The sequence below is a fragment of the Perca fluviatilis genome, chromosome 13 (assembly GCF_010015445.1).
Source record: "Perca fluviatilis chromosome 13, GENO_Pfluv_1.0, whole genome shotgun sequence".
Lineage (NCBI taxonomy): Eukaryota > Metazoa > Chordata > Actinopteri > Perciformes > Percidae > Perca > Perca fluviatilis.
The window spans coordinates 14,631,835-14,659,346 of record NC_053124.1 but is presented as its reverse complement, the minus strand read 5'-3'; the positions used below and the strand labels follow the sequence as shown (position 1 = coordinate 14,659,346).

Genomic DNA, 27,512 nt, shown 5'->3' with positions numbered 1-27,512 from the left:
ATAGCTGATTTCCAAAATTCTTCCAAGAGAAATAGAGAATGATCATTGTGAAGTAAGACGTCTACTAAAATAAAGAGGCGGGAGTTCAGACAAAAGTTGTCGTTTAGAAATGTCTCAGTGTGTGTGACTCAGCCCGGGGAAAGACTTGCTGTAATGCCGCCGCCGACCAATTAATTTTGATAAATGCGACTGCTGGTTTCAGACCGGCGGGAGGAAGATCGCACCCACTGCAGGACTTGTCGGGCCAAAGAGCAGAGATAATAAAGGTTAACTTCACAGAAAAACAAAACCATCTGTGGATAACTCAGACAAGTTGGATGTATTCATGTGTGTTCAAAAATATGTGCATCAAATATATGACACACAGGCTGCAACTAGTGTGCAAGTTGTCCAAATGTGTGATGTGGAGCTTGGAGCCTGCGTGAGCGCCCAGTTAACCCTTTGTCGCTGTCTGTGGTGCTGAGCTTTCAGCACCGCGGACAGCGACAGACTCTGCCTGCTAATTACTGTGGGAGCGTGTCCGGCTTTCCTTTTCTGTCTGGCCCTGAGACATGAAACAATTTGGAGTTACCTTGAAGTTAAAGTCTAAATGAGCAAAAATAAAACGGGCCTGAAATACCCGATGCCCTGATGTCTACATTTAATTGTAAGGCCATTTGCATTAGGAAAACAAATCGAGCCCCTCAGCTTTATTAGATTGTTGCAGGTGTTTTGATCTCAAGGATCTCCAAGAAATGTCAAGCTTCTTACAAACCAGAGGATACAAGCAAGCCGAAAACTTAAACCAGAAGCTAATATAGATGCTAAAAAGATCCTAGTGTTTAAAAAATAATTTAAAGCAAACTTACGAGTGCCATCGAACCGTGTGGCTATTGTGTCCAGAAACGTGTTCTGTGGCGCTAATAATCCCTTCATCACAGGCATTTTCCCTGCTTAATATCGAAGTCCCCATCAAAGTTACTGAAGAACAGGCGCAAGTCGTCCAAATGTGTATGGTGCTCCCATTTAAGCTAAGGAGCCTATGAACAAGGAGCTATCCGGTCAACTCAGCACAATGCGATCCCTAGTCGGTGGAGAGTGCTCGTGATGCGCGCACCCGCGTGTCTGGAGCTTTTTGTTGCGTGTGTAAATGTCAAGAGAAGACGAAGCCCACAGGTGCAGTTCAGGTAATAGCCAGGTACGACCGTGAGAGAGTGAGACTCCTTGTCAGCGATGCCATTATTGTGCCGTTGGATTCAATGATCATCTCTCCACAGCGTGCAATGGTGGGAGACATCAATCACTCTCAACAAGAACTCTGATCAAATGGGGGAGTTTCTCGGTGTTGAGACATCACAAGTCAGAAACACAACTTGTATTTACATTTTGTTTTCTATATTTTTTTCTTTATAGCTTCTTGGGGAATTCAGCTTTCTTTGTGTTATCACCGCATCAATCAAGTAGGTCATGGAATACACAATAGAACAATGGCAGCCAACTAATAGCTCCATCGATGGAAATCCGATTATAATATATGTCAGTTACCTTTGACCCTTTTGTTGATATAATGCAATCTATAGCAAGTTAATTAATGAAATACGTTTAACAGTCTGCCCTGTATTTAAATAATGCATTTACCAGCGCTTTTTTGTGGTGCAAAAACGTGAAAAAAAGATTGTTTGTCTAGGCATTATGCAATTGAGACTGACATACAGAAAGAGGGGAGGGAGAAGGAGAAAAGTGAGGAACAGCATTTCTTCCCACCATCACCCTAAACCAAAAACAATTATACACAAGACCTGCGCTTGCACAGCAGTTATTAAATAAAACTGCAACAGAACACAATAGTTGCACAACATATTGCAGAGTAATTGCTTTCGGAGATGCATGTCTCATTTGCATTGTTGTGTTGACTGACTGCCTACCTGTCAGCAGGCGCACAGCTGGCTATAGTAACACAGAGGTATCGCGAGTTTCTAGCTCCATCTGGTGGTAAGATTAAGGCCCGACATGCATAGAAGACATGTCTACTAGATGGGCTGGAGTCAAAACATCACATGAGCAACACAGAAGTGTTCAGCAGACCCATCAGTTGCACAATAGCGCCCTCGTGTGGACAGCAAAGTGCCAATCTCCAATACATAAAATAACTATTTTAGAAGCAGGTGTAACTTTCATAAATCCACATACAGCTCAAAGAGAATGCATAAGAATTACATGAAATATTTTAACATGGGGTGTAAAGACTGTTGTGTAGCATAGACAGAGTGTCAAAGATTGGCAGGCAGACTTCTTGAATTCCAAACAGCACACATTTATTTGCAAGAAGCCAAACAAGTATGAATGAGGAAATACAAAACTTTAAACTAACAAAAGAAAACTCGAGCAAACCAACAAAATCTACTTGGATAAAATGAGAAAAAGCATGCGTTTGAGCAGCAAGGCTAATCCAATAGTCTGTCCCAAAATGTCGATAAAGCACGTCTTTGTATTGGCACTGCTCTTAACTTCTCTTTGTACAACTAAATACTATATAGTGGTCAAAAGACTCCAAATTGATTGTGCGTCCTCATGATGCGGTCCCAAGTCCATGTACCAAGTTTGGTTTCGATACGTGAAAGCATTGCTGAGATATGAGCTCATTTCCTGTAAGTATAGCGCCCCTTAGTGGTCGAAGGTCACCAAATTGATTGTGTGTCCTCAGAATGGGGTCCCAAGTCCATATACTAAGTTTGGTTTTTATACGTAAAAGCATTGCTGAGATATGAGCCTACTTCCTGTGATTATACACATCAAACGTTATGGACCAAAACGTAATTTTGCTAATTACAGCGCCCTCTATTGGTCTAAGGTCACCACATTTCTTGAGCCTCTTCCTAATTGGGCCCTGTACCTATGTACTAAGATTGTAGTGTTGATACAATTTATTAATGTCCTCTGACAAGGGTCAATGCTCTGTTTTGGTGCTGCTGGATCTTAGTGCCGCTTTCGATACAGTGGATCATAACATCATGCTTGAAAGATGCTTAAGCATTGGGTTGGTATCTCAGGAGCGCCTTGGATTGGTTCACCTCCTATCTATAAGACAGAAGTTTTTCTGTGTATCTTGGTCCCTATTCCTCAGAAACTGCGGCCCCTTCCTGTGGGGTGCCGCAGGGTTCTGTGTTAGGTCCGCTTTTATTTGCATTGGACATGCTCCCCCTGGGATATATAATTAGCCAAGTTGGAGATATTTCTGTCACTTCTATGCAGATGACATCCAGCTGTATGTCTCTTTTGAGCCAGAAGACACTGACAAAGTGTTGAAATTGCTTAGATGTTTCAATTCGATCAAAGATTGGCTCGCGAACAACTTTCTACAGCTCACTGAAAATAAGACCGAAGTACTTATTGTTGCTCCGGACACTATAGCTTCCAAGATTAGTCAGCTGCTGGGCTCCTTGTCCTCAGCTGTTCAGTCCAAACTGAAAAATCTTGGTGTAATATTTGATAATAACATGTACTTGGATCAACATATTAAATCTCTGACATGCACATGTTTCTTTCAATTAAGAAACATTGCCAAAATTAGAGGAGCTTTTTCACATTCTGAGCTTGAGATGATCATTCATGCTTATAAAGCTTTGCATTGTCAGGCTCCGGCGTATATCTCGGACCTGCTCCATTCATACACAACGAATAGGCCCCTCAGGTCTTCTAACCAGGGATTAAAGGGTTGAAGCATTTAAAAAGCAGCTAAAGACGCACTTGTTTAAATTTGCTTTTGATTCATGAATGTAAAATGTTGTCTTTTATTGATTGTTTTTAGTCTTTTAGTCTTTTTAGTTGTATAACTTACTATGTTTTGTACAAATGTTTATCATGTGAAGCACTTTATGACTCTGTCTGTGAAAGGTGCTATATCAAATAAACTTATTATTCCTGTTTGGCAGCTTCGCCGTCGATTTCGATTGGCTGTGACGGGCAAACACTTTCAAATATCAATATGCAATGGAATAACTTTTGTGAGGCATGGTCTGAAGATCTTCTGTGAAAAGCTTCGTGAAAATCGGACCAATTCTGTGACCTGTGAGAACTTGTTAGTGTTTTTGATCAAATCCAATATGGCGGAAGGTCCATCATGGCGGATATTGACATCATGGGATGCGTTGAGTTCGGCGTCATCCAAGGATTCCAACTATATCTTGATGTTCAAAATCGGGCATACGGTTCAAAAGTTAATCGCATGGATGCAATGCCAACTTTGACCCATTGGTGGCGCTAGACTGCCTGTGTTGCAGACCTAAAACTTGGTGAAATTAATTATGGGACTGTCCCGAATCAATGTGCAAATTTCACAACTTTTTACTGTACGGTTCTATGGGCTGCCATAGACTCCCATGGCAGAGGAAAGACGTGTAATAATAAGAAAAGGTAGAATCACTAATGACCAATAACTCATTCCCCCAAGAAAGTGGGAAATAACTGAACTTTGAGGCACACGCTAGTTGGATCACCATAACAAGAGGGGGTTTCCACAAAGATGTATAGCTCATTTTGTGCATAAGGGCCAGGGCTATTGACATTGTTCACTGATGGGGACATATATCAATTGGTTCGTGGGCAAGCCTCACTGAACTGCTGGATGGGGCAATCATTTTGAAAATGAACACTACCTTGAATTAAGTAGTCACAAATTCACAGTTCACAAATTGGTCTGTAAATCCGTAAATGGGATTGCACCCAAAGTTTTTCAATTACACGCCTCATGTTGCAAGTACCAGACACCTCTAGCAAATACCAACATTCACACACAGAAACACACACATGCAGGCAAAACATAACAGGCTGAACTAAACTCCAATCTAGGTCGATCCCATTACCACCAGTGCCACCGAATGAACCTAAAAACAGGCTAAACACCAAAAGTCAAGCATGTGCCTCCTTCTCAAATCCTCCACAACAGTGAGGCAGCTGTTACAGCTGTTATGTCCTTCAGACAAAGTGAGGTCATCAGGTGCTCTAAGGCTGACTGCTGTGAATCATTTATCAAATTTCAAACAAGCACAATACAAAACACATACATGATGCACATAAAGAAACATGCAAGTCATGTCCCTGAGTCGAGGCAGCATGAAACATATACTTATAAGAGATATACTTCCATAAATGTGTCAGCTAATAAAATGAAAACAGACAGCTACACGCTGTGATGCTTCACCTGATTAAGTGCTTAATGCGTCATTTAAGCCTGATCATTGGTCCAAACAAGTTTTGTGTATACAGTATATATATATGTGTGTGTGTGTGTGTGTGTGTGTGTGTGTGTGTGTGTGTGTGTGTGTGTGTGTGTGTGTGTGTGTGTGTGTGTGTGTGTGTGTTTGTGTGTGCATGCGCGTGTGTGTGTTTGAAGTGAGAGTTGAGTCAAAGTGATGACAGTGTTACCATACCTGAAGCTTAAACCTGCATCAACATCTTTAATTTCATTGCACTTTTTAAAACAAAATTACAAAGTGCTTTTCAACGCAATTAAGACCCAAGTGTGCGATAATGGAAATAAAAAAGAAAATGTTCTTACACTAAACAATGGATAAAAACTAGAATGAAAAGCTGGAAATACAAGACGGGAGCTTGACCGTGTTAAGACTACAAAGTCAAATGTAAGACTACACATGCAACCAGTTAAGAAACTAGAAGAGCGTAATGTGTTCTCATCTTCGGCATTTTGGTTTAACTGGTAGAAGACATATGGCTCAGTCGGACAAGATAAAAGCATGGATGACTCTTTCAAGAAAAGTGAAAGTTGGAAAGTGTTTGTATTACTCTGTTTAATCAAGAGTGTTTATATTATAATTGCTTTCCAAAGAGAAGTTAGATCAAAGACGATAGATTATTTAATAATAATCTATCGTCTTTGATCTAACTTCTCTTTTTCAGCTTTTTATTAGTTTCATTTAACAACCATATTTTGAGTGAAGAAACTATTCATTTTAAAAGCACAAGACAAGCATATAATTGAGCTTCATTGAGTTGTAAGAGATTCTGTGACAAGCAGCGATTAAAGTGTGTGGAATTATTACATGTGTTACCAAACACACAACATTTTTCAGATTGCGTCCATTTTTGTTTGTAAGAAAATGGGACAATCGCAGTGAAATTCGCTGCATTCTTTGTATTGCTCTTAACTGTTCATTCTGTCCTCTGGGTCAGATGTCTTTCTTTATGATACCACTAGGAGTCGCCAGAGATTATTTTTTATTGCGCAAATAGGTTCAAGGTTTATTTTGATTGTACAACACAGGGTTGAACAATGAAATGCACTTGTAGTCCCTTTATGCCAACAAAACGAAAACAAAACCATAGGAGCTTTAACATACACAACATGCATATAAGAAATATACATAAAACACCTGCATAAGCATCAATCAGTCACACCTGATAAATTAAATCAAAGAAATTGCTATATGAATTTGGTTTTGGATGAGTGATGCACTGCTGATGTGCTGCTTTGCTGTAATCCTCTGTCTCTCTTTGTACTTAGGTTTCATTATTAACAGTCTAATCAGACCTAGCCTTGTGCCTGTATAACACACAGTTCTGCATTTATGCTTTAATACTTCCTTGCTGCATTGCAAAGGCAACACTGTGCCAGCATTTTAACTTAATGGTTTTTACGATGCCCTCGGGTGCTATACAGGATGTGGGCATGGCTGTTTAAAGATTTGGCTATAAGTTCATTTTACGCACATAGTTTGACAAAGCTAATAGCCCATATTGTATGTGCAGTATGTACACAGCCACATTCACACACACAATGTAGTCATCGCTCACAAAATCACAAAACACACTGCACAAGCGATCCTAATACAAGCAAATATAAAAATGTCACAACATATCATTCTCTTTTCTTACCCAATGCTTCCCCCTTCTATCTTTTGTCCTTTGTTCTGTCTTCTCATCCGTATCTCAAACAAAAGCTCAATACATTTGTTTTCCTTCTCCCCACAAAACAAAAAAACATAAATTTTTCAATCTAGTTGGTCATATCTGATCCCAAGCTCACAATCTCATCTGAAATCTGGAGGTCCCTGCATTCAAATGTGAACCTCTTTTGTCAAAGACTTTCTGATTTGTATACATACATCAAAACCACCTTAACCTGAGGCTGTGGTTTCCAATATTTGATACCTGCCCTGGTACATTAACAGGCCGAGGAGCCTGTACACACCCCAGATCAGGAGAAACCTGAGGAGAGACAGCTGCCCTCAAGCCTGCTTCTGGCACAATGTCTGATACGATTATTGTATAGATATGTAATATATCTGTAAAGAGAGGTTTCTGGGTTAGGGTGTTTCAGATTAGAGGCAACAAAGACAGTGGTGAAAAAAGTCATGGTTCATTTAGAATTTCTATTTACGTGAAAACTATGAAATTGTAGTGAGAGATTCGCAGTCTGGAGTCTTGTTGTTGATTCAAGTATTCAGAAATGTGTGCATAGTGCCATTTTTTTGTGTAAACAATGGACAAAAACTATAATTTTTCTGTCACCACTGACACCCAGTTCGTAGTACTGCAATTATATAATATTGCAATACTTTCATGGGTCATAGGCTCAATCATCATTGCATTACCCCCTTTACCGATAGTGACTTAACAGACATTTATTTAAATGAAAATCTTTAAGTAAATTAAGTACAGCAATGTAAAAACACTCCATTACAAGTAAAAGTCCATTAAAATAAGATTTTAAATGTACTCAAATTGTCAAAAGTAAAAGAAAATAGGCCCTGTGACTGATACTGTATATTATTGACATACTTAAATTAAAAATACTGATGCATCAATGAGGAACAAATTGTATCACTTAATATAGTAGAGTTAGTTTAGTCCAGTATTTGCCAACCTAGGGGTTGGGCCCCCTTCAAAAGGTTACATGATAAAATTGGAGGAGGTGCGAGATGATGAACACATTTGTATTCATTTTTTAAAGTAGTACTGGAGTGAAAAGGACAATATTTTCCCTAAAATGTACTGCATTGGAAGTATAAAGTAGCATAAAATGGAAATACCAAAAGTACAAGTACCTCAAAATTGTATTTAACTTAATTATTTCCCACCACTGCACAAGGAGATGGCAGTCTAAAATTCGAGGTGACAGATCATGTGTGTGTTCCGGTGAGGAGTGTGTTTCTGCTTGTCAGTCTGCATAAACACTTACATGCATTTGTGAGTGTCTCTGTGTGTGTGTTTTCTATGACATTGTGTTGATCAGAAAGTGTTGTTGTGCATCTTCAAACGTACTTCAGAAACACAAGTATGCATGAGCAAGAGAAACAGGGATGTGCAATGCTGAGTGCTGGCAATCCATTTCCCTTTTAACGCGCCAACATGATGCCTCCACCCATCTAATGGCAGTAGGCTCACTAACCATATCATGAGTTTATAATAACCACATCACATCCATGGCGAATGAGGTGGAATGAAAATCTAACCTAATTTGGAGAGATACACGACTGTGTGAGTAGTAGGGTGTCCCCTGAGATGAGGCTCCGATTGAGGGAGCCGTGTGCTGCACTGGTTGCATGCTCTGTGAGCGTGTAATGGTCTTAATTATCATTTAGCATGCCAGCCTCATTGACGATGTATCAAGCCAGTGATAAAATAGCAGAGCAGAGGGTGACAGTAAGAGAGAAATATGAACATATCAACACTTAAAGGCACAGTCACACACAAAATAGTAATATCTCTTAAATACACACACACACGCACACAGACACACACAAACACAAACACAAAACAGTAAACTTATAGCAGCATATGCAGAGATGCAATTGGAGTGATACACATGCACACACACACATTTCCACCCAGCTGAGTGACATCTCTCTCTCTGAATTAGTCACGATGAATGATGTGTAACCAGCCATGACTCGTTCTGGCTGGGGAGATGGCTAATTCACTTTGTTTAATTAGTCAAAAGTACTAGAGCATGCTCTCTCTCCCCAAACATACTATCTGATTGCACAACATCCACCCATCTATGTGCCCGTTCTCTCTGTAGAAAAGACAGACCTGTGACCACACCGGTGTAACATTTCATAGAGCAAGTCTTCAAATCTTATCTGCTATAGTGAAGGATCTCTGACTCTTTCTCTCACAGACAAACACAACACACACACACACACACCTTTGTGATACCTTCACAGGGATTCCAGACACCATTTAGGGATCACAGCTCCAGAGGTTCATCTCATCCACAGTGGACTGAGTTCTGCTGATACTTGGCTGAAAGTTTCTGCGAACAGAAGAGAAGACAAGCTGTGTTCTTCGCTAATTGATTCAGCTGCATCAAAACTTTGAGGTACAGTGATGACTATTTTTCTGTCTTTTTTTATAGGTTTGGTTTGGTGATCCTGCTTTGAGATATGTTACAGTGAGATATAAATGAGTAAATGATTAGAGTAAAATTATCATTTTGAGAATTATTTATTGCTTTAGCTTGTCTATAGAACTTATATTTGAAGAACTACCATGCGGTTTCATAGCATAGTATATATATATATAAGTGTATAGCGTAAAGGCACCTATATTGTTGCATAATATAAGCTACTACAATATTCTACAATCTATACTATGCTAAACTATCTACTACTATACTATACTGGTATAGGCCCATATTATTATACCATAGTGTATAGTATAGTATAATATAGTATAGTATACCCTACTATAGGGTTACTTACTATAGTAAGGGTTGCTCTACAACTAGCCTACACACTGTACACAATACTATATATGTATAGTAATTTACGCCCCATAGTATCAAGCATAGCCTATTATACTATGGCATAGTGAGTATTTTATTATAGGCTACTACTACAGTATATACTGTAATATATGCTACTAGCTACTAAACCATACTAATGGGATATAGAGCCCATGCATGGAGTAAAAATTGTAATTATCTACATAGGCCTATGAATTGTAAGCCATAGATAATCGTGTGACAATTAAAGATCAACGTTCAAAAGTTAATATCAGTCAGCCAGTCCCTCATTGCCCTGCTCCACTTTGTTACCATGGAGAGCTCCAATACCCTAAAGACAATAATAAGTGCGTGCACAGCATGCGGCAGAAAATAATAAATAGATTTATGCGCAATTGTCACATTTAATACATTTACGGAGCGCGCTAGTGAATTCATTATTACACCATATGCTAATGCAGCTGGGTACGCGTATTTATGAGTCTTTGTGTGTGTGTTTGTGTGTGTGTGTGTGTGTGTGTGTGTGTGTGTGTGTGTGTGTGTGTGTGTGTGTGTGTGTGTGTGTGTGTGTGTGCGCCCGCCCCCCTTCCTTCTCTCTCTCTCTCTCTCTCTCTCTCTCTCTCTCTCTCTCTCTCTCTCTCTCTCTCTCTCTCTCTCTGCCTCTCTTTGCGTGCGCACAGGGCTTTGAAGTGTAACCAACAACTGCTGTCCCGGAGTCAGTGCTGTAGACTAATATGTGATAGGGAATGTACTCCAGGAGCTCCGTGTTTTGTTCTCTCCATAGCTTGCTCCACATAGGCTACAGCATGTCCCGGTGCTCTGGATGGGAGGTCGCTCTGAACTTGCGCTAAGGCCAATTTATCGTTACACCGGGAAGGGAAGCGCGATCGGAGAACTAGGAGGGATCAGAGGCAAAACTACTTAGACAGTAAACACGGGATGATGTCGATGTTAAACATACGATTAGTGTAAGGAAAATGACGTATCGACAACCAAGAGACACGGTATAGCCTATCGTAACCTGGAGATCAATGGAAGCGAGGATAACATATGGATACAGCCGATGTCTACAGGAGCGGGCTGTTGATGTATGATGGCAGGTCGGACATGCACGTTGTGCCGACTGAAACAGGTTGGTTTCGCCTCGATCAAACTTCAGCAGAAATCAGACGTGGGACGATTAGCGCGCATTTACTGTAGGTGCTGAAGATGAACTGAATCACTGTCGCTTTACAGCGACGCGCCTGGAGATGACAGCAGGTTTCTTTTCGGGAAACTGCGCTCTATCATTCACTGGACTTTTACTGGATATAAAGGGTTATCCTAATCGCTGCATCTGGGTGAAGGTCATCCACGATTACTGATCAGAATATCCTATAGATCTGAATGTGTGTGTGTACATGTGTGTCAAAATTGTACTAAAAATGAACTGTAAATTACTGAAAAAGCTTTCTTTCACACTCTGTAGACGCTTACCGGGTATCTTGCTGTATTTGTGTATGCCATTTTTGAATTACTGGACGCATGTAGCCTTTTCTACTCTAATGAACATGAACACTATGTTTGTCATTGCAAAAGTTACTTAAATATCTATAGGTAGTCTATGAATTGAAACATAATAGTAGGTCACCATAAACTCACTGCTGATCACCATGGACATACTGACATGAAAATATGAGTATTTTTTATTAGGGTACCTCATGCACTGTTTAATTTTTAAGCATATGTGTTTCTGTATTAGTGTGAGACCACAGATGGATGCCCTGTGTAATGGAGCCAAGAAACCTGAGGGCGGTGATCCCGTTGTAGATCCCCTGCCGCCTCCTGCCAAGCTGGCTCGACTGGAACAAAACGGAGCGGGACCCTCTGCCCAGGAGAAGAGCTGTCAGGGTAGTCCTGTGGCCAAAAACCCCTGCCTGGCCCAGAAACCCAACACAGTGAGGCCACAGAGCAAGAGCTGGCACAGCAAAGGTACATGGGCTGAAAAATGATATTACAAACTGTTTTTTTTAGTGCAATGGTTATGACTCCTACGTGCAATCCCATATTTCTAATAACGGTCTGTCCATCACCTCAGGGAGCCTGCTGCCGGTGTTCTGTGTGGTGGAGCACAAGGAAAGCCCTCAGGAGGGAGAGAGGAGAGAAGAGCATGCTGAGTTTGTGTTGGTCAAGAGAGATCTGCTGTTTAACCAGCTGATAGAGATGGCCCTGCTGACACTGGGCTACTCACACAGCTCTGCTGCACAGGCTAAAGGTACATAGCACACACTTGCAAGGACAGGCAAGGACACACGTTGAATGTGAGACATTTTTTTTCACATTTGTGTGTCTGTGCTCAGGTCTGATTCAGGTGGGCAGGTGGAACCCGGTGCCTCTTTCCTGCGTAACAGATGCTCCTGATGCCACCGTTGCTGATATGCTGCAGGATCTTCATCATATTATCACCCTTAAAATACAGCTGCACAGGTGGGTAGGGAGCTCACATCATATACCTATGTCTGTCAACAGTTATAGTCAGGTTCTATTCCCTGTCCTGTCTGCGTGGAGTCTACAGACTCTTATTGATCTGTCGCTGGGAATGTGGACTCAAGACTGGTTGAGTATTCTCCCAGCCTTTTATTTCTAACTCATATCAAGAAAATAACCAAAGGGCATGGACCAAATCAGACCAAGCAGGGAATGATACAACTCATATTTTTGTATCTTATCTTAATGCCATTAGTTTAAGTTTCTTGAGTTGATGTTAGTTGCCTGTGTAATGAATAGTGATTAACATTTTAATGGTGTAAGACATTAAAAGTTATTTCCTAGTGTAACATTGATAAATAATCAATGTCCCTTTTTCTTACAGTGGCCCTTTAGTTGTGCCACATATTGGGTCTCGGGTCAGATCCACCATTAGATTTAGGACATCGCAAGATACAAAAGATAATTTAATATAGACCTTTTTCACACAAGAAAAAAAGAAAAAACACAGGTAATAACATTAACGATGGAAGCAGCTAAATGGAATTCAGACATCATTAATTTTAATATTTACACCCGAGACTGTGCTTTTCCTCTAGAAACGGCCAATTGGCTCAAAGAAAGAAGGACCTGGCATCATGTATGTTTTCCCTGCAGTGCTCACATGAGTTTATTTGTTTAATTTATTAATTTATTAAGTGCTTAATTTTCCCCGCAGCACAGACTTTCCTCCACACCCTTGAGTGAAGTGTTTGTTTTAGACAAGATACCCAGTGCATGCTGGGAGGTGCTCGATATAAGCAAGTAAAGAGATATTCTTCTCAAAGGGCCCTCTACTGATTTGATACGACATATGAAGTTCAGTTTACTCGTTACAAGGAGTACTACTCAGGCTGAGAAAAAAGTTGTCTGTCTTCTATTGCACTGAAGGGAGCTTTCTTGAGTCTGAGTTACTAACAGTAATGATGTCATCAGGGTCTAATGAAAGATGCCATAAAGTTATATTATGGGACTAATAGGATCAAGCGTTTGTAAGTGTTTAAACCATAGTGGGTACTAAAAGTCAGGCTGTCAATTGTGAGTTCCCAACTTACAGTTTTTTCCGATTGCTAAACGACAGTGGGCACAACTGGAGTCACATGTGCAAAACTCAAACTACAGTCTGCACTACCAACAGTCACCTGAGCTAAACAGTTCACATCACCTGCAAAACTCATTCAAAGCAACACAACTCTTAACACACGTCTCAAAACAGGCTCAGTGCAGCCAAACGCTATGCACAGGCCTCACTGAGATAACACACACCGTCACTCAGAACACACGGAGAGTAAAAACACTAGCATCAAACACCAACACAGAAATTACAAACTTTTTCATCTTTACAATTTGAACAATTTGAGTGACTTGACACTACTCAACAGTTTATTTAAGGAAAAAAGATAGATTGTATAGCATACCAATTTTTACATAAGGTAAATAAGAAGGAATGAAAATCAGCAGTTTTCTTCAATAAAGTATTTTGTCTCTAGTAATTTATGGAATTACTGGGGGAAAAAAACTAAAGGTACATACGTAACAGTACCAAAGAATAGTGTGACTAATCCTGCTTCTCTCATGTGGCAAGTTTTCTTCATCACATTGGATATCTGCATCATCTCTAAATACAAATGAATGTGGTGTTTCTATTGCTTTCACCTCCATTACTTTCTGAAAAACAGTAAGAACGCGGTTTTACTATTGTAAAGATATAATGTTTTTCACTTTTTTTTTATAGCTGTGTATATAACCTCAGACATCTTACCAGGACATATTGGTATCTTTGCTCTTTTACCTGTTTCTCTCAAACATTACAGTGTATAATTGTTTCATTCTTATTTGGTGTTTGTATTACAAAAAAGACTTTCTGAGCTTTCTCTGTATAAATACCGTATATGTTCACTAACTAATCTACAACAACACACCTGCTTAGGCTTTCAGCTAAAATTGCAATCAGCAGTGTTTGATAGGCACCAGACTGAAATCTATTCTGTTTTGAATGTGTGGTTAACAGTTTTGACAGCAGTGTGTTAGCATTTGAACAAAGTGCTGTAAATCTACAGTGTTGTGCACATTGTGGTTAAAGTCATGGGATAAGTGTGTAGAGTTTTGAAAACTGTGTTCAAGCAATGAAAAACGAACTAGAGATTGGTCCACATGAACTGCTGCTGTGCAGGCTGTAGTTAGCGTTTTGCACATGTGACTCCAGTTGTGCCCACTGTCGTTTAGCAATCGAAAAAAACTGTAATGGAAGTTCAATAATAAATCACTAAACTACCCCTGTAATATATCAAAATGATGCAACTCAAGTGTTTTTAATTTGCTCTTTGTCTAGCTGTCCCAAATTAGAGGACCTGCCACCCGAGCAGTGGAGTCACTCCACAGTGAGAAACGCTCTGAAGGAGCTCCTCAAGGACATGAACCAGAGCTCCCTGGCCAAGGAGTGCCCCCTGTCCCAGGTACAAGCACACAGAGAGCATGGCATGCATACAAGAAGAGAGAAGAAGAGAAATTGGAATAAAGTTGAAGTTAAAAGTGTGCATGTTTGTAATATATTTGCCCTTCCATGCCCTGCAAATGTGTGTGTGTGTGTGTGTGTGTGTGTGTTTTTTACTTTGACTCATGAGGCAGAGTAAGCTTGTGGTCCAGTAGTTAGACAGGAAGTCCAGATCCAAAGGCAGATAAGGTGTGGGGGCAGAGCGCGAGAGAGAAACAGATAAAGAGAGATCTTAAAAAGCCTTTCTGTCTGTGCTGCTGCCTATCTTGATTTTTTCCACTGCCAACCTGTCTGCCTATCATTCTGTCTGTCAGCCTTACCCTGCGTCTTACTCTCACTTACTCTATATGTCCATTACTCTCCCTCTTTGGTATTTAGCTTTCTCTGCACACTTGACTGATTCAGCAATAACATCCAAATCTGGTTTGAAGATCTTGATCGTTTAATCAAGCAAATACACAACTGCAGAAATAATTTTTACATTAATAATGCAGTATTTGGGGAAGGCCATTTTATGAATATTCATAATTATCAACTTAGTCTATCTGTTATTTTGCCTGAGGGTGCGTAGGACATCTAAAGTTTGATAAGGAGAAATTGCTCTCTAACTCTCTATCCTTCAGATTCCTTCATCCTTCTCCACAGCTCTGGTACTAGCCAATCCTCCCTCCCCCATATCTCTCTCTCTCTCTCTCCTATCACTCCCTTTACCCCCTCTCTTGTTTGCGAGAAGCAGATTAAAATAAATATGAGAAGATGAAAGGTGTAATCAGATGTAAAGATTGCACAGGATGGTCTTCAGGGAAAAACTGTGTGTGTCTGTGTGTGTGTGTGTGTGTGTGTGTGTGTGTGTGTGTGTGTGTGTGTGTGTGTGTGTGTGTGTGTGTGTGTGTGTGTGTGTGTGTGTGTGTGTGTGTGTGTGTGTTTGAGTGAGAGTGAGAGTGAGAGTGAGAGAGACAGAGACAGACAGACAGACAGACAGACAGACAGAAAGGCATAGTCTCTGATGACCTCTAGTGTTTTCTTTGATTACACACACACACACACACACACACACACACACATATGCTGTACAGACGCACACAGAGCTCACACACTGACACACTCATCTGTCTTTATTATCCTATTTACCTGGGGGTCTTTTTAATAACACAGATCTGAGTTCATTAATATCAGATGTGTGAACAGCTGAGACACCCAGGCCGCCCATAGCACTAGCTTGGAAAATTTAATGAATTTCTATTGTCTTTTCCCCTCTGTTTCAGAGTATGATATCATCTATTGTAAATAGCACTTACTATGCAAATGTCTCAGCTGCCAAGTGTCATGAGTTTGGGCGATGGTACAAGCACTTCAAGAAGACCAAATGCTTCAAGGGTGAGGGGGCTTTCAATCAAGTCTGCAAACATTGTGTGTGCCTGATAAGTCTTACAGCATGTCCCAAATCCATACTAACAGGACTTTATACAGTGCGTGCAACGTCAGACATCAAGATGTTTCCAGAGGTGTGTCACTGCCACCCACATTTTATTTAATAATTTCCAGCTGTGAACAGCCTCCCCATTTAATTTGTGCATTGCACTGTGGGAGAATAGTCTCCTTCAGCAGCATACTCAAAGATTAAGCGTGTTTTGTATGCATTATTTCTGTTTTGAGTTTAGTTCAATTTGTCACTCTTCTAGTACTTTTTTGGGACCAAGTGTTTGTATTTGGTGTGTAAATAATTAAACATTGCCTTTGCTTTCTTTTTTTCCCTGCACCAGAGATTGACAGCTTCCCTGACCAGTCCACACATATCACCCTCACTCAGCAGCCAATAACAAGTAGCCCATCTGATCAGAGCTCCACCCTTTTTTTCTCTCATGGAGAAGTAGCCAACATATGTGGCCGTTCCCCCCTCAGCTTGCGCCCTCCCGGGTTGGTTACCCAGCCTCTCAGCTCCCAAATGGTCAACCAGCAGCTGGTGATGGCCCAGTTTCTCAACCAGCAGTATGCTGTTAGCCGCATGCTAGCTGGCAAGGGTATCTCACAGTCCCCGCAGCAGTATCTTAACCACCCGCCTGTAGGCAGGGCTCCTCCTGCCATGGTCTTCTCCAAAGTCCCTGATTCCCAAGCCCAGCAGCCGGCACAGTGTGGCCCAGGGGGAGGCCTTGTAGCAGGGCTGCAAACCCAGACATCGGCTGGGTCCTCTGTGGGGACGACAGATGTGCCAAGTGACATCTACCACTGTGTGAGGGAGGAACTGAAGAGGGCAGGCATCTCCCAAGCCATCTTTGCCCGGGTGGCCTTTAACAGGACCCAGGTATGGAAGGGGGATACGGTGACTGTGATCTGAATGAGAGGTGTTGAAATTCATAAGAGTTTGCAACTGTTTGCTGCTGACTATCTTTTGGAAGTGCTGTTGCGGTTGTAGGTATGTGTGGTTTGTGAACGTTGGTTGGCACGTTGGCATGGCCGTTGCCGCAGTGCCCCCTCCCCCACGTGTGTGTGTGTGTGTGTGTGTGTGTGTGTGTGTGTGTGTGTGTGTGTGTGTGTGTGTGTGTGTGTGTGTGTGTGTGTGTGTGTGTGTTTGTGTGTGTGTGTGTGTTTGTGCCAGCCCTCTGCAGCACAAAGCTGGTGCCAGCACTGAAGCAGCTGCTGGGCCAACTAATCACAACTCCTTGGAGAGAAGCTGTCTCCCTCTCTGCCTCTTCTTCTGTCTTACTGTCCCTCCATCTTGTCACCTTTCACTCTGGCAGCCGCCCCTCTATTTATTTAATCTCTACCTCTGATTGTCAATCTATCTTTCTTTTTTTAATCCTTTATTTTTTCCTTCCATTGGTCTCCCTTATTTCATATCCATTCATATCTCCCTCTGCCATCGCCTCTAACACTAAAATGCCACATTATCTGTGTCTATCATCTTACATTCACCACCACACCCACAGAAATGAGGCTCAGAGGACAGGCTAAGCCCATTGTTATTATTATTATTACCGTCATTATCATTTTCATCACAATAAGCAGAGCTAGTTATTATCCACCCCCATGTTTTCTGCATTGCCAAGTCCAAGGTGCTTTGGTGCCAGCCATACAAGTTGGGCATGACGCCAAGATGCCATATAGAAATGAGCGGAGCATTTATCATTTGGCGATTCACGTAAAGCCAGCATCTATTTGGAAGGAGGGGTTTGCTGGGTGGATCCAGAGATGATCCATGATTTGAATAAGAAGGCTGTTTCCTCGCTTTCCATTTCACTGCCAGTGTGAAATCTGATTTCTTTTTAGGAAGGAAGCCCTACAATCTGCATGTGCTGTATTAAGGCGTTTCTGCGTACACATGATGCACACTGATACACCCAGAATAATGCTAGCTCTACAGGCGAGTAGCGTGCTTAGCACTGACTGGGGAACTGGCTCTGTATCTGAAACACTAAACCGCAGGAACTTGATAAGGTGCCTCTTTGAATGAGATCCAGAGTTTGATATGAGGAGCTTTTGCAAAATTCCTTCAGGCATACGAGACACTTTATATTTGCCATTTTTAAGTAAAAATTATGGGAAAGTCCAGATTTCCCAGAAAGTCTAAACTTTCTAAAATTTTCTATTTGAATGCACAGCAATGGAATAAACTATAGCCTTAAGATAATTTAGTTGATAACTAAAATATTTTCACACCAGCAATAATAATACTGGTATAAGCATAATTTTCTTTGAATACTACATGAATTTGACATTGCATGCATGTATCACTGTGTATTGTTTTCTTATACTAATTAATGAGTATCGACTGTGTGTGTGTGTGTGTGTGTGTGTGTGTGTGTGTGTGTGTGTGTGTGTGTGTGTGTGTGTGTGTGTGTGTGTGTGTGTGTGTGTGTGTGTGTGTGGGGTTGGGTGGGTGGGTGTAAACTTGTGCCTTTACCAGGGCCTGCTGTCAGAGATTCTGCGGAAGGAGGAGGACCCTAAACACGCCTCCCAGTCTCTGCTGGTCAACCTGCGGGCCATGTATGGCTTCCTGCAGCTGCCCGAGGCTGAGAGGGAGCGCATCTACCTGGAGGAGAAAGACAGAAGCCTGACTGGCTTCACCCCAAGCTGCAATAACACGCCACCAAGATCCACACAGGTCAGTCAGTAGAGAGATGAAGTCAAAAATCTGTGTCTCAAAGCTTCTGTGAAATGTTTTTTAATGTGTTTCTCCTCAAGAAAGAGCACTAAATAATGAAGTGGGAGTTCTGTTAGTTAGCTGAGCATACACAAGCCAAAGTAAAATGTAACAAATTTAAAATATGCTGTCCTATAAAAGAGAACACAGATCCATCTAGGTAAACATTTGTGGTTTTGAACAACTTGTTTCAACAACTAACAATAGATTGCTGAGACATTTGCTATTGAGGCTGCCCTCAGGAGGAAATGTAATACAATTGGTCAAAATCAATGGCATTATAATGGCAGAATATGAATTTTTCAAATGCCTGTAAAACTAATGACATGCCCATCAGCCTCAGCTGTACTTTGTGTTTAGGGCTAATTAGCAAATGTTTATACAGTATGTTAACACACTAAACTAAGGGGGTGAACATTGTAAACATTACACCTGCTGCACATTACATCTCCATTACACCTCCAACGCATGTGAGGATTGTCATTGTGAGCTTGTTAGCATGCTGGTGCTAATATTTAGCTCAACGCAACACTGTGCCTAAGTACAGCCTCACAGTGCAGCTGTTTTGTGTGAAATGGTAAAAACAACAAGACAGAGTCGTTTTGTTGTTTTACTATTTCACACAAAACAACATTTTTACATTAGCAAATCAAATGATTGGAAAGCATTGTAAATTAATGAAATGACTAAACTGATGCTTGAAAACAATTAATATATGGATTTTTCTCTTTAAAATTATCCTTAATTTTTCCAAAACTTCAGTGCGGGAAAGATTATATGAACTATGTCAATGCAGTAGACTGACCCTACCAGCTTCCTCTCTAGCCGTGATTTTAATGAGTCCTCCCTCATTACTTCTTTTTTTAAGGTTATTTTTTGACATTTTAGGCCTTTATTTGATAGGACAGCTTAGACATGAAAGGGGAAAAAGATGGGGAATGGCATGCAGCAAAGGGCCGCTGGTTGGATTGAACCTGTGGCCGCTCTGCTGTTTTTTTACGCTAATTTTCTGGTATTTCTAATCTGGTATGGGCAGCTCCCTCTGCACTAAACTGCTGACTCCCTCTGTTGGCCTGGAGAGACTGCCACATGTTTCCACTAATATACAGTTGCCAGCTGCTTTTCCTTAGGGAGGAGCTTCACTTTGTGCAATGTTTCATGCTGTCTCCCCCCAGATCACACTACCCTTTGTGGCACCTGGCTGTATAAAGGACAGGATGCCTCACCGGCTTCCCATTTTCAAATACTTTAAAGTGTTTTAGACGAAGCGCCTGGCCAAGCCGGAATTGTGTTTGCTTTGTGTTGGATTCATTTCACTTTGCTGCAAATTCCCCTTACTTAGATGCTTACCGTGGCTCACTTGACTTTCTTGTCCTCTTTCTTGTCCTCTTTTATGTCTCTTTTAGGCGAGACTGTCCCCAGTTACGGGGGACAGAGGCTTGAGGACAGACAGTTGTGTTCTCAATGTCAGTGCTTCTATCTACGAGGACATTCAGCATGAGATGAAGAGAGCCAAGGTGTCTCAGGCTCTGTTTGCAAAGGTGGCCGCCTCCAAGAGTCAGGTACTTACTTTGAGTGAATCTGATAAAGATGTCCAATGTCCAATCCTTCCACATATTGCAACCAATTGTCTCTATTGCTTGACTGTTCAAATGTAACTTCCATGATGAATCCATCTCCTCAGTTAAAGCAGGGATAGCCAGTGTGTGTGGAGGAAACCCAGACAATCAACCCAGCAGCTGTACTCTGCAGAGGACTATCATCATGCATCAGGCTGCTATTGTGTCCTAAATTATCGCTTTAATTGTCGCCCTACAAAACACGTGCACACACTATACACCACTTATTTGTGCACAAAGACATACTGTACGAGCACATGCATGCGCATGCAATCCCAAAAACAAACACAGGCACACAAATACACTAATATATACACACACAGGCATGATTCGAGTGGTTATTGTTCTCATTTTTATGGCAGCCCCATAAGCTTGTTATTGCCTTTTGTTCTAAGGATAATTTCCCTTCATGGAATGGAGGGATTTCAGCTGTCTCATTTTCTCTTCCTCTTGTGTATGTCTCCAATTTTCACTTTTCTTTGTTGTTTCTTTCTTCCTCCCTTCTCTACTCATCATAAAGATGTTTGGAGGTCATTCATCGGTCATGCCAGTACAGACAGGTGGTCCAAAATCCCTGAGGTTCTTTTTCTATCTGTTATCGCTGGCCTCCCTTTTTACTTTACTTTCTCTGTGTTCTCTTTACCTCTCTCTCTTTATCCCTCTCTTTCTCCCACTCCCTCTCTCTCTCGCTCTCTGTATTACCGGGCTGATTGGCAGGCAAAACCATGCTGGATCTCTCTGTTCTATCTGCACTGTGCATCTGGATGGCATTGTGTGCTAGATTTGGGCTAAAGCCAGGTGTGTGTGTGTGTGTGTGTGTGTGTGTGTGTGTGTGTGTGTGTGTGTGTGTGTGTGTGTGTGTGTGTGTGTATGCACGCGCGCGTGCGTGCGTGCGTGCGCACTTTCGTGCTGGTGTGTTAGTGCGAATCTGTGTGTGTGTGCATCAGCCTGCTTGCAAATGTAATCATGCTCCAGTTCATGAATCTGAAACTACCTTGGCTTTACGTTCCTCAATCTGCCACTCACAAGTTTCTTCCCTCGTGATGCAAGAAAGAAATTCTAGCTAATACGAAAATCTCTCCATCATCTTTTGGCTTTGCTTTACGACATGAAACCATTTTAAATAAATGTGAAAAGAAAGTGATTGTAACTGTATAGTTTATAGACCAAGGGAAGGCTGTTTGTTTCTGAATTCAGACCTCAATGTTGCCGTTATTACCACTTATATCTTTTTAAATTATAACTAGTCACAGAATGAATAGGAGAGCGGGTGTGTGGGGGTGACATCAAAATGTATACAAATTTACATGATGTTGCCATGGCAATGTTGATGTATTAATGCTGTATTAGCCTCACACCAGAGATCCCCACTATACAATATATCAAAGTATTAGATTTTAAAGAAAAATGCTGCATAAATATGCTTAATGAGTTATAAACTGGCTTTGTTGAAATGATCGTCCCCTAATATTTCGTTTTTTTTCCTACTTAGTGCCAAAGAAACTTATAAATGCACTTTGATTATGCATTCAGTGCTTAAAGGTGTGTTGAATGGTGAGGTTAGCTTAGCTTAAGAAGTAAATGTCTTTGCAATAAAGTAGCAGCAACATTTGAAGGCAGGTAGTCTGCAATCATAAACTTCTCCAGAAATGGATACCTGGTCTATCTATGGATACCTGATACATCCTCGTATCTGCTTCCAACTACATTATAGTTTTATAAACCACTTATTAAATGTTGTATACTGCTTATAAATGCTTAATAGGGTGACTTACAAAGAATAGTAAATAGTAAAGTGTTACCATTCCTCCTGTAGGGCTGGCTGTGTGAACTGCTGCGTTGGAAGGAAGATCCCAACCCAGAGAACCGAACCCTGTGGGAGAATCTGTGCATGATCCGCCGGTTCCTTAGCCTGTCCCAGACTGAACGAGACGCAATCTATGAACAGGAGAGCAGCAACACAATGGCACAGCAGCACTGCACTGACAGGCTTAAGCTGCTCAGCAATGACAATACACTGGTGAGACTGCAAAAACAAGATAAACAGCATAATTACACACAGACTGCTGTTCTAAACACCGTCTCTGGTAGATATTGCTTGTCAGCTATAGAAACAGCAGTTTGGAATAAATTGGAGAGAAAAAACGAGGAGCAAAGTATAGCAGATAAATAACTTCTTTTTTTTTTTAGAGGGGAGCCTGTCCTACAAATATATTTCTGTCTAGGCTAAATTCATTTAACATCATCTACCATTAAAGATAAACACACTAATATCCACTTTAACACAATGGAAATTAGTTGGTGATGAAACTATAAAATACAAAAGACCAAATGCGGCGTTTTACTCTAATTACTTCTAATTTCTCTTTTTCACTTGTCAGTACCAACGCAACTCTCCGCTGCCACAGCAACACCATCTTCAACCTCACCAACCCCTGCAGCCTGAGGCAGGACCTCACCTGTCTCCACGGCAACCGTGTGCCGCATCACCAGCTGAGTCTGAGGCTGGGGGCAACTGGGGGCACATGAGAGTATGTCTACAGGGCAGGGGCAGTAGTAATGGGGAGAGAGGGGATATTAAGGACTGGGTTGAGGGGGGACAGGGAGAGAGGAGCAGTTTGGGAGGCGACTGGGTTGGTACTGGTAGAGTGAGGGACAAACATACAGAAAGAAAGGAGCAGGTGAGGGATGGACATGTGGGAGAGGAAGGGATTAATGAGATCATTGGAGACAGCAAAGAGGAGAAGGAGGAGCTCACTATGAAGTGGCTCGGCATGAAGGATGAGGACCGAGGCGGGGCTGGGGTTTGTTCAAAGGCAGATAATCAGGTCCAAGGTGTAGATGAGGTCCAATGTGAGGGGTTAAGAGTGTCCCACGAAGCACTGGGAATCCTGCAGAGCTTCATTCAGGACGTCGGCCTCGATCCTGACGAGGAGGCCGTCCACACCCTGTCGGCTCAGCTGGGCCTGCCCAAACACACCATCCGAGGATTCTTCAACAGTCAGGACCACGACCGGCATCAACACGACAGCCGGAGCCCAAAACCGAGTCGAGACAGCCAGCATGGTTGCACAGACCGAAACCTCTCCCAGATAGACATAACTGCAGAGGAACAGGAGGAGGAAGATGGTGGAAGGACTGAAATGGAACAAAAGGAGGTGGATGAGGAGAAGCAGACAGGGAGAAATGAAGCAAGCGAGATTACTGTTTTGAAAGAATCTGATGTTGGCACTCAAACCATTACAGCTATGAAGGAGGAGCAAGAGAGTTACATCTAACCCAAATCCATGCAGTGACGTACGCGTTTCGACTCAGTGTTTTATAAGTGTGTGTCTTTAAATGCTTTGGAAAGACTAAAAGCTGAGTTATTGTATATGTTTATACCACAGTTTAGAAGGATGCTGGTGGTCATATACAGACAGTACACCTGCATTAGAAAGCTTAGAAAGCTGTCCTGATTTGAGCATCTCTGCTGCACTTGAAACAGAAAATAACTGACTATATGTGCAGATACTGTTTGAACACATTGTGTCTGTGTAGATATATGTGTCTGGATGAATGGGACCCAATACAAAGAGCCTCAGATTACATATCACTGTTAAAAAAATGAAAAATTGTAGTTTGTTGACTGATCTAAAGTTTAAGAAATGTTAATGCCAGAAATGCCTTGTAGAATGTGGCACTGCCAATCATTTCTTTTTTTTTAATAATCTATATCTCCATTGTTTTTGTTTTTCTATGTTTTTTTAATAGTGCTTTCTGTTTTGGATCAGATTTTGTAAGCAGTTTAAAAAAAAAAAAAAATCTCAGTGTTATATCTTACATTTTCTTGTTCAAGTCTACTGTCACATTATATGTAATACCAAGTTTGCTGACTCTGTTTTAAAAGAAATTATAGTTGAATTTGTAAATGATATATATCATTGGGAATTAACCCTTTCATACATTTAAAAACATTTTTTTATTGCAGTGTGTAATAAATCAATAGATGAAACAATGAATTAGTTACCAAACTGATATATGGACATGTGAAATCTTTACTGCAAATGAGTCCATGTTTGTTCCTATTTCTCACCGTTAATCATAAAGTTTTGTTGAGATCTAATTTGCTCCTGAACACATCATAATTTACATACAGTGTTTCTATTGATGCATGAATCTATACATCTCTCTCCGCAAAATAGCTATGTTATTTTGGGGAGTGTTATGTTTACACATCGTGTGGTTGTTGTATTGTACTGATTTACATACTCTAGCAGAGACATGGAGCATGCTGGAGAGCACAATGTTTAATGTTTCTTCATGAAAGAAAGATTGTGGACCGGAAATATAAGACTGAAGCTGTGCAGTGTGTACATACAATGTTGAAATTAAATGATAGCACTTTCATTTGTAAAAAAAAAAAAAAGAAAAAACTTAAAAATCGTATTCATAATTGTACTGTATGTTCATTACTTCAGTCTGTTGTGAACATCTGATCTTACAGTTGAAAAAACTGAGTGAGATTAATAAAAAGGTATGTACTTTGAGAGTCCAGAAGCATGGACAATAACTTTTTATTTAAAATAATTCCATTTCATTCAATTTGTATATATTAACATTCAAATAGAAAGTGGAAACCTTTCTCACCAATACAAACAGTGACATATGATGTTTCTCACCAGGAAATTCAGGTTTGTGATAGAATCCGCAGGAACACACTGAAGCTGAGATAGCTGGGAGGGCATTATGTTGTTTTTGTTTTCTGACTTTTAAAAAGATGGTTGTTTTCCTCCTACGTAGCAAAATATCAGCAGATGGCATTTGCACTTTGACAATAATCACTTGGAATGTGTTAGCGATGTATAGAATTGTATTTGGGGACAGTCTATATGAGATTTATCATGCTAGAAAGACTATTTGAAACAAGTAAATAAGAGATGAAGCTCATTTATCAGACTGCTATTTCAAGACAAGCAGAGGGCTGCTGTTGCCTATTAAAGCTTAAATCGATGGTTCTTATGTCCACTGTCTGTACTGGAGTTATAGAGTTAGTACTGATGTTTTCCTCTTATATAACTAGGCTCTCTTTGTTTGTGAATTGCTGTCATTGTTTCCAGCCATCAGACAACATTCTCTGTGTTTATCACTGGGGCTCTCTGTACCAGTGGATCTGTGTCTCTGTCTGCACAATCGCATGCCCCTCAGTGCTGTTTTCTATCTTCTGTCTCTTTTTATTCCTCTTTTACTTTATCTGTCTCAACTACTAATTCTATTCATGTTTCTGTCTCCCTCTCTGCCCCTGACTCTCATCCGTCTCTCCTCAGGACTCTTCACATTGCTGCTCCCCCACTATACTCAGACAGTGCAACATTCAAGCCCCATTTGGTCAGAATAGCTTCACAGAGTAATTCAATAAAGCCATGATCTTTTTCTGTCATCTGTTTCCATGACGATACCTAAGTCAGGGCCAACAAGAGGCCATGAAAGCCTTATCATCAGCAATATTAGCTATAATAATGATGATAATGGCGCTTTTGAAATGCCATGCCTGTGATGATGATGGTAATGGCAATGATGGTCATTATGCTTTGTTGTAACCTCCATCCCTCCCCGCACTACACACACACACACACACACACACACACACACACACACACACACACACACCATTATCAATGCACACATTTGACTCACTGATGCTATTTAATGTCACCTATATATTTTCACATGCCTTTTCTTGTGTCAATATATATATATATATATATATATATATATATATATATATATATATATATATATATATATATATATATATATATATATATATATACATGTTTTTGTATCCTTTTGTCTGTGGGAAGCACTTTGTGATACAGATATTTGATAAAAGCACTCTACAGATAAACTTGACTTGTCTGACCACAGACATTTCTGCAATTTAGTCTCCAAAAAACGTGATCCTTATTAACGCCCCAGCCCCTTCAATCTGTATTATTTCTCCTTGGTGGTGTGATAAACCACAACATTGAGATCTACTAACGCAGCATTCTTTCTCTCTTTTTCTTTGTTCACTATCTTACCACCCATATTGTTTTTATTTACACAGAAATATATTTATAGCAAATAAGGGCCCTAAAAGCCACAGTTTTTGGAAATATGCACCACTTCATATCCTGTATGTTTCAGATCTTTGCCCTGACAGTTCAAATTGCCATACTGTAGCTTTACCGGCTTTACAGGACATTTTGTCTTTTAGTTTATCAGGTAAACTCATCCAATGTATTGTTTGACCACAGACCTTATGGAAAATAAAATCAATTTATTCACAGCCAAATAACATATACCTGCAACCTTTTTTTGTGACAAAATGTTACTATTGACTGATAAACATTATTATAAGCAAGTGTCATGCTGAAGGAGGACAGCTACACCAGCCATAAAGAGTCTCCACAACCTGGCAACCAAACGTTCTTATTAACCCTTGTGTGGTGTTCATATTTTGTTACACAGCCAAGGTTCCCGGGTCTGGTGGACCCACCACATTATTAGGCTTTTAAATCAATACAGCCATAACAATTTATGTAAAAATACCTAAAAGATGTTTACTTTAGCTCAATTACCAATGATATATACGTCATTTATGGTTCATATTTGCCATTTACCCCTGTGAGATCACATTTATGATCATATGATCAGTTTTGGTTTTTGTGAGAAAATAAGAAAATTCAATTATAAAAAAAAGGTAAAAAAAAAATAGAAACAAGATTTTGGTGCTTATTTCTTAGAACTTAATCATAACAGGTGAAAGTGCTTGAAATGTAACAATTTTGTAACTTTGTATGGGAATAGCAGGTGCAGAAAGACAACATAGTTTCATAGCACCTACATTTAAATACACTTGGGTCCAGTAGACCCGAACTCCTCATATGTAATATGTGTAGGGGGGATGTGCACTTATTAAAAATAAGTTATTTTTTATGTTCTTCACAGAAAATGAGCCAAGGCCAATGAGCTTGCATACATTTTCCTTTAGCAAACATTGAAAAT

General features: G+C 40.6%; 2 protein-coding genes across 4 annotated transcripts in view; one reads left to right on the top strand and one right to left on the bottom strand.

Annotated features, from left to right (window-relative positions):
- Positions 1-1,029, bottom strand: part of kcnh8 (potassium voltage-gated channel, subfamily H (eag-related), member 8) — a 51,591-nt gene extending 50,562 nt beyond the window's left edge. Inside the window, exon 1 of the mRNA XM_039819301.1 lies at positions 849-1,029. Within this exon, the coding sequence (XP_039675235.1) occupies positions 849-924 (76 nt within the window). The 5' untranslated portion in view covers positions 925-1,029. The remainder of the gene's footprint in view (positions 1-848) is intronic.
- Positions 1,030-9,252: 8,223 nt separating this feature from the next.
- satb1a (SATB homeobox 1a) lies at positions 9,253-26,188 on the top strand. Of its 3 annotated transcripts, none has more exons than XM_039819363.1 (11): positions 9,253-9,319; positions 11,466-11,695; positions 11,802-11,978; positions 12,064-12,190; positions 14,562-14,685; positions 15,989-16,100; positions 16,487-17,025; positions 18,628-18,825; positions 20,271-20,426; positions 22,300-22,503; positions 22,865-26,188. In XM_039819363.1, the coding sequence occupies exons 2-11, from the start codon at positions 11,479-11,481 to the stop codon at positions 23,759-23,761; spliced, it is 2,751 nt and encodes a 916-aa protein (XP_039675297.1). In that variant the 5' UTR covers positions 9,253-9,319; positions 11,466-11,478; the 3' UTR covers positions 23,762-26,188. The 3 variants fall into 3 exon arrangements, with proteins under 3 accessions (XP_039675297.1, XP_039675296.1, XP_039675299.1); XM_039819362.1 differs by lacking the exon at positions 9,253-9,319 and adding an exon at positions 10,406-10,856; XM_039819365.1 differs by lacking the exon at positions 9,253-9,319 and adding an exon at positions 10,905-11,070.
- Positions 26,189-27,512: the final 1,324 nt, after the last annotated feature.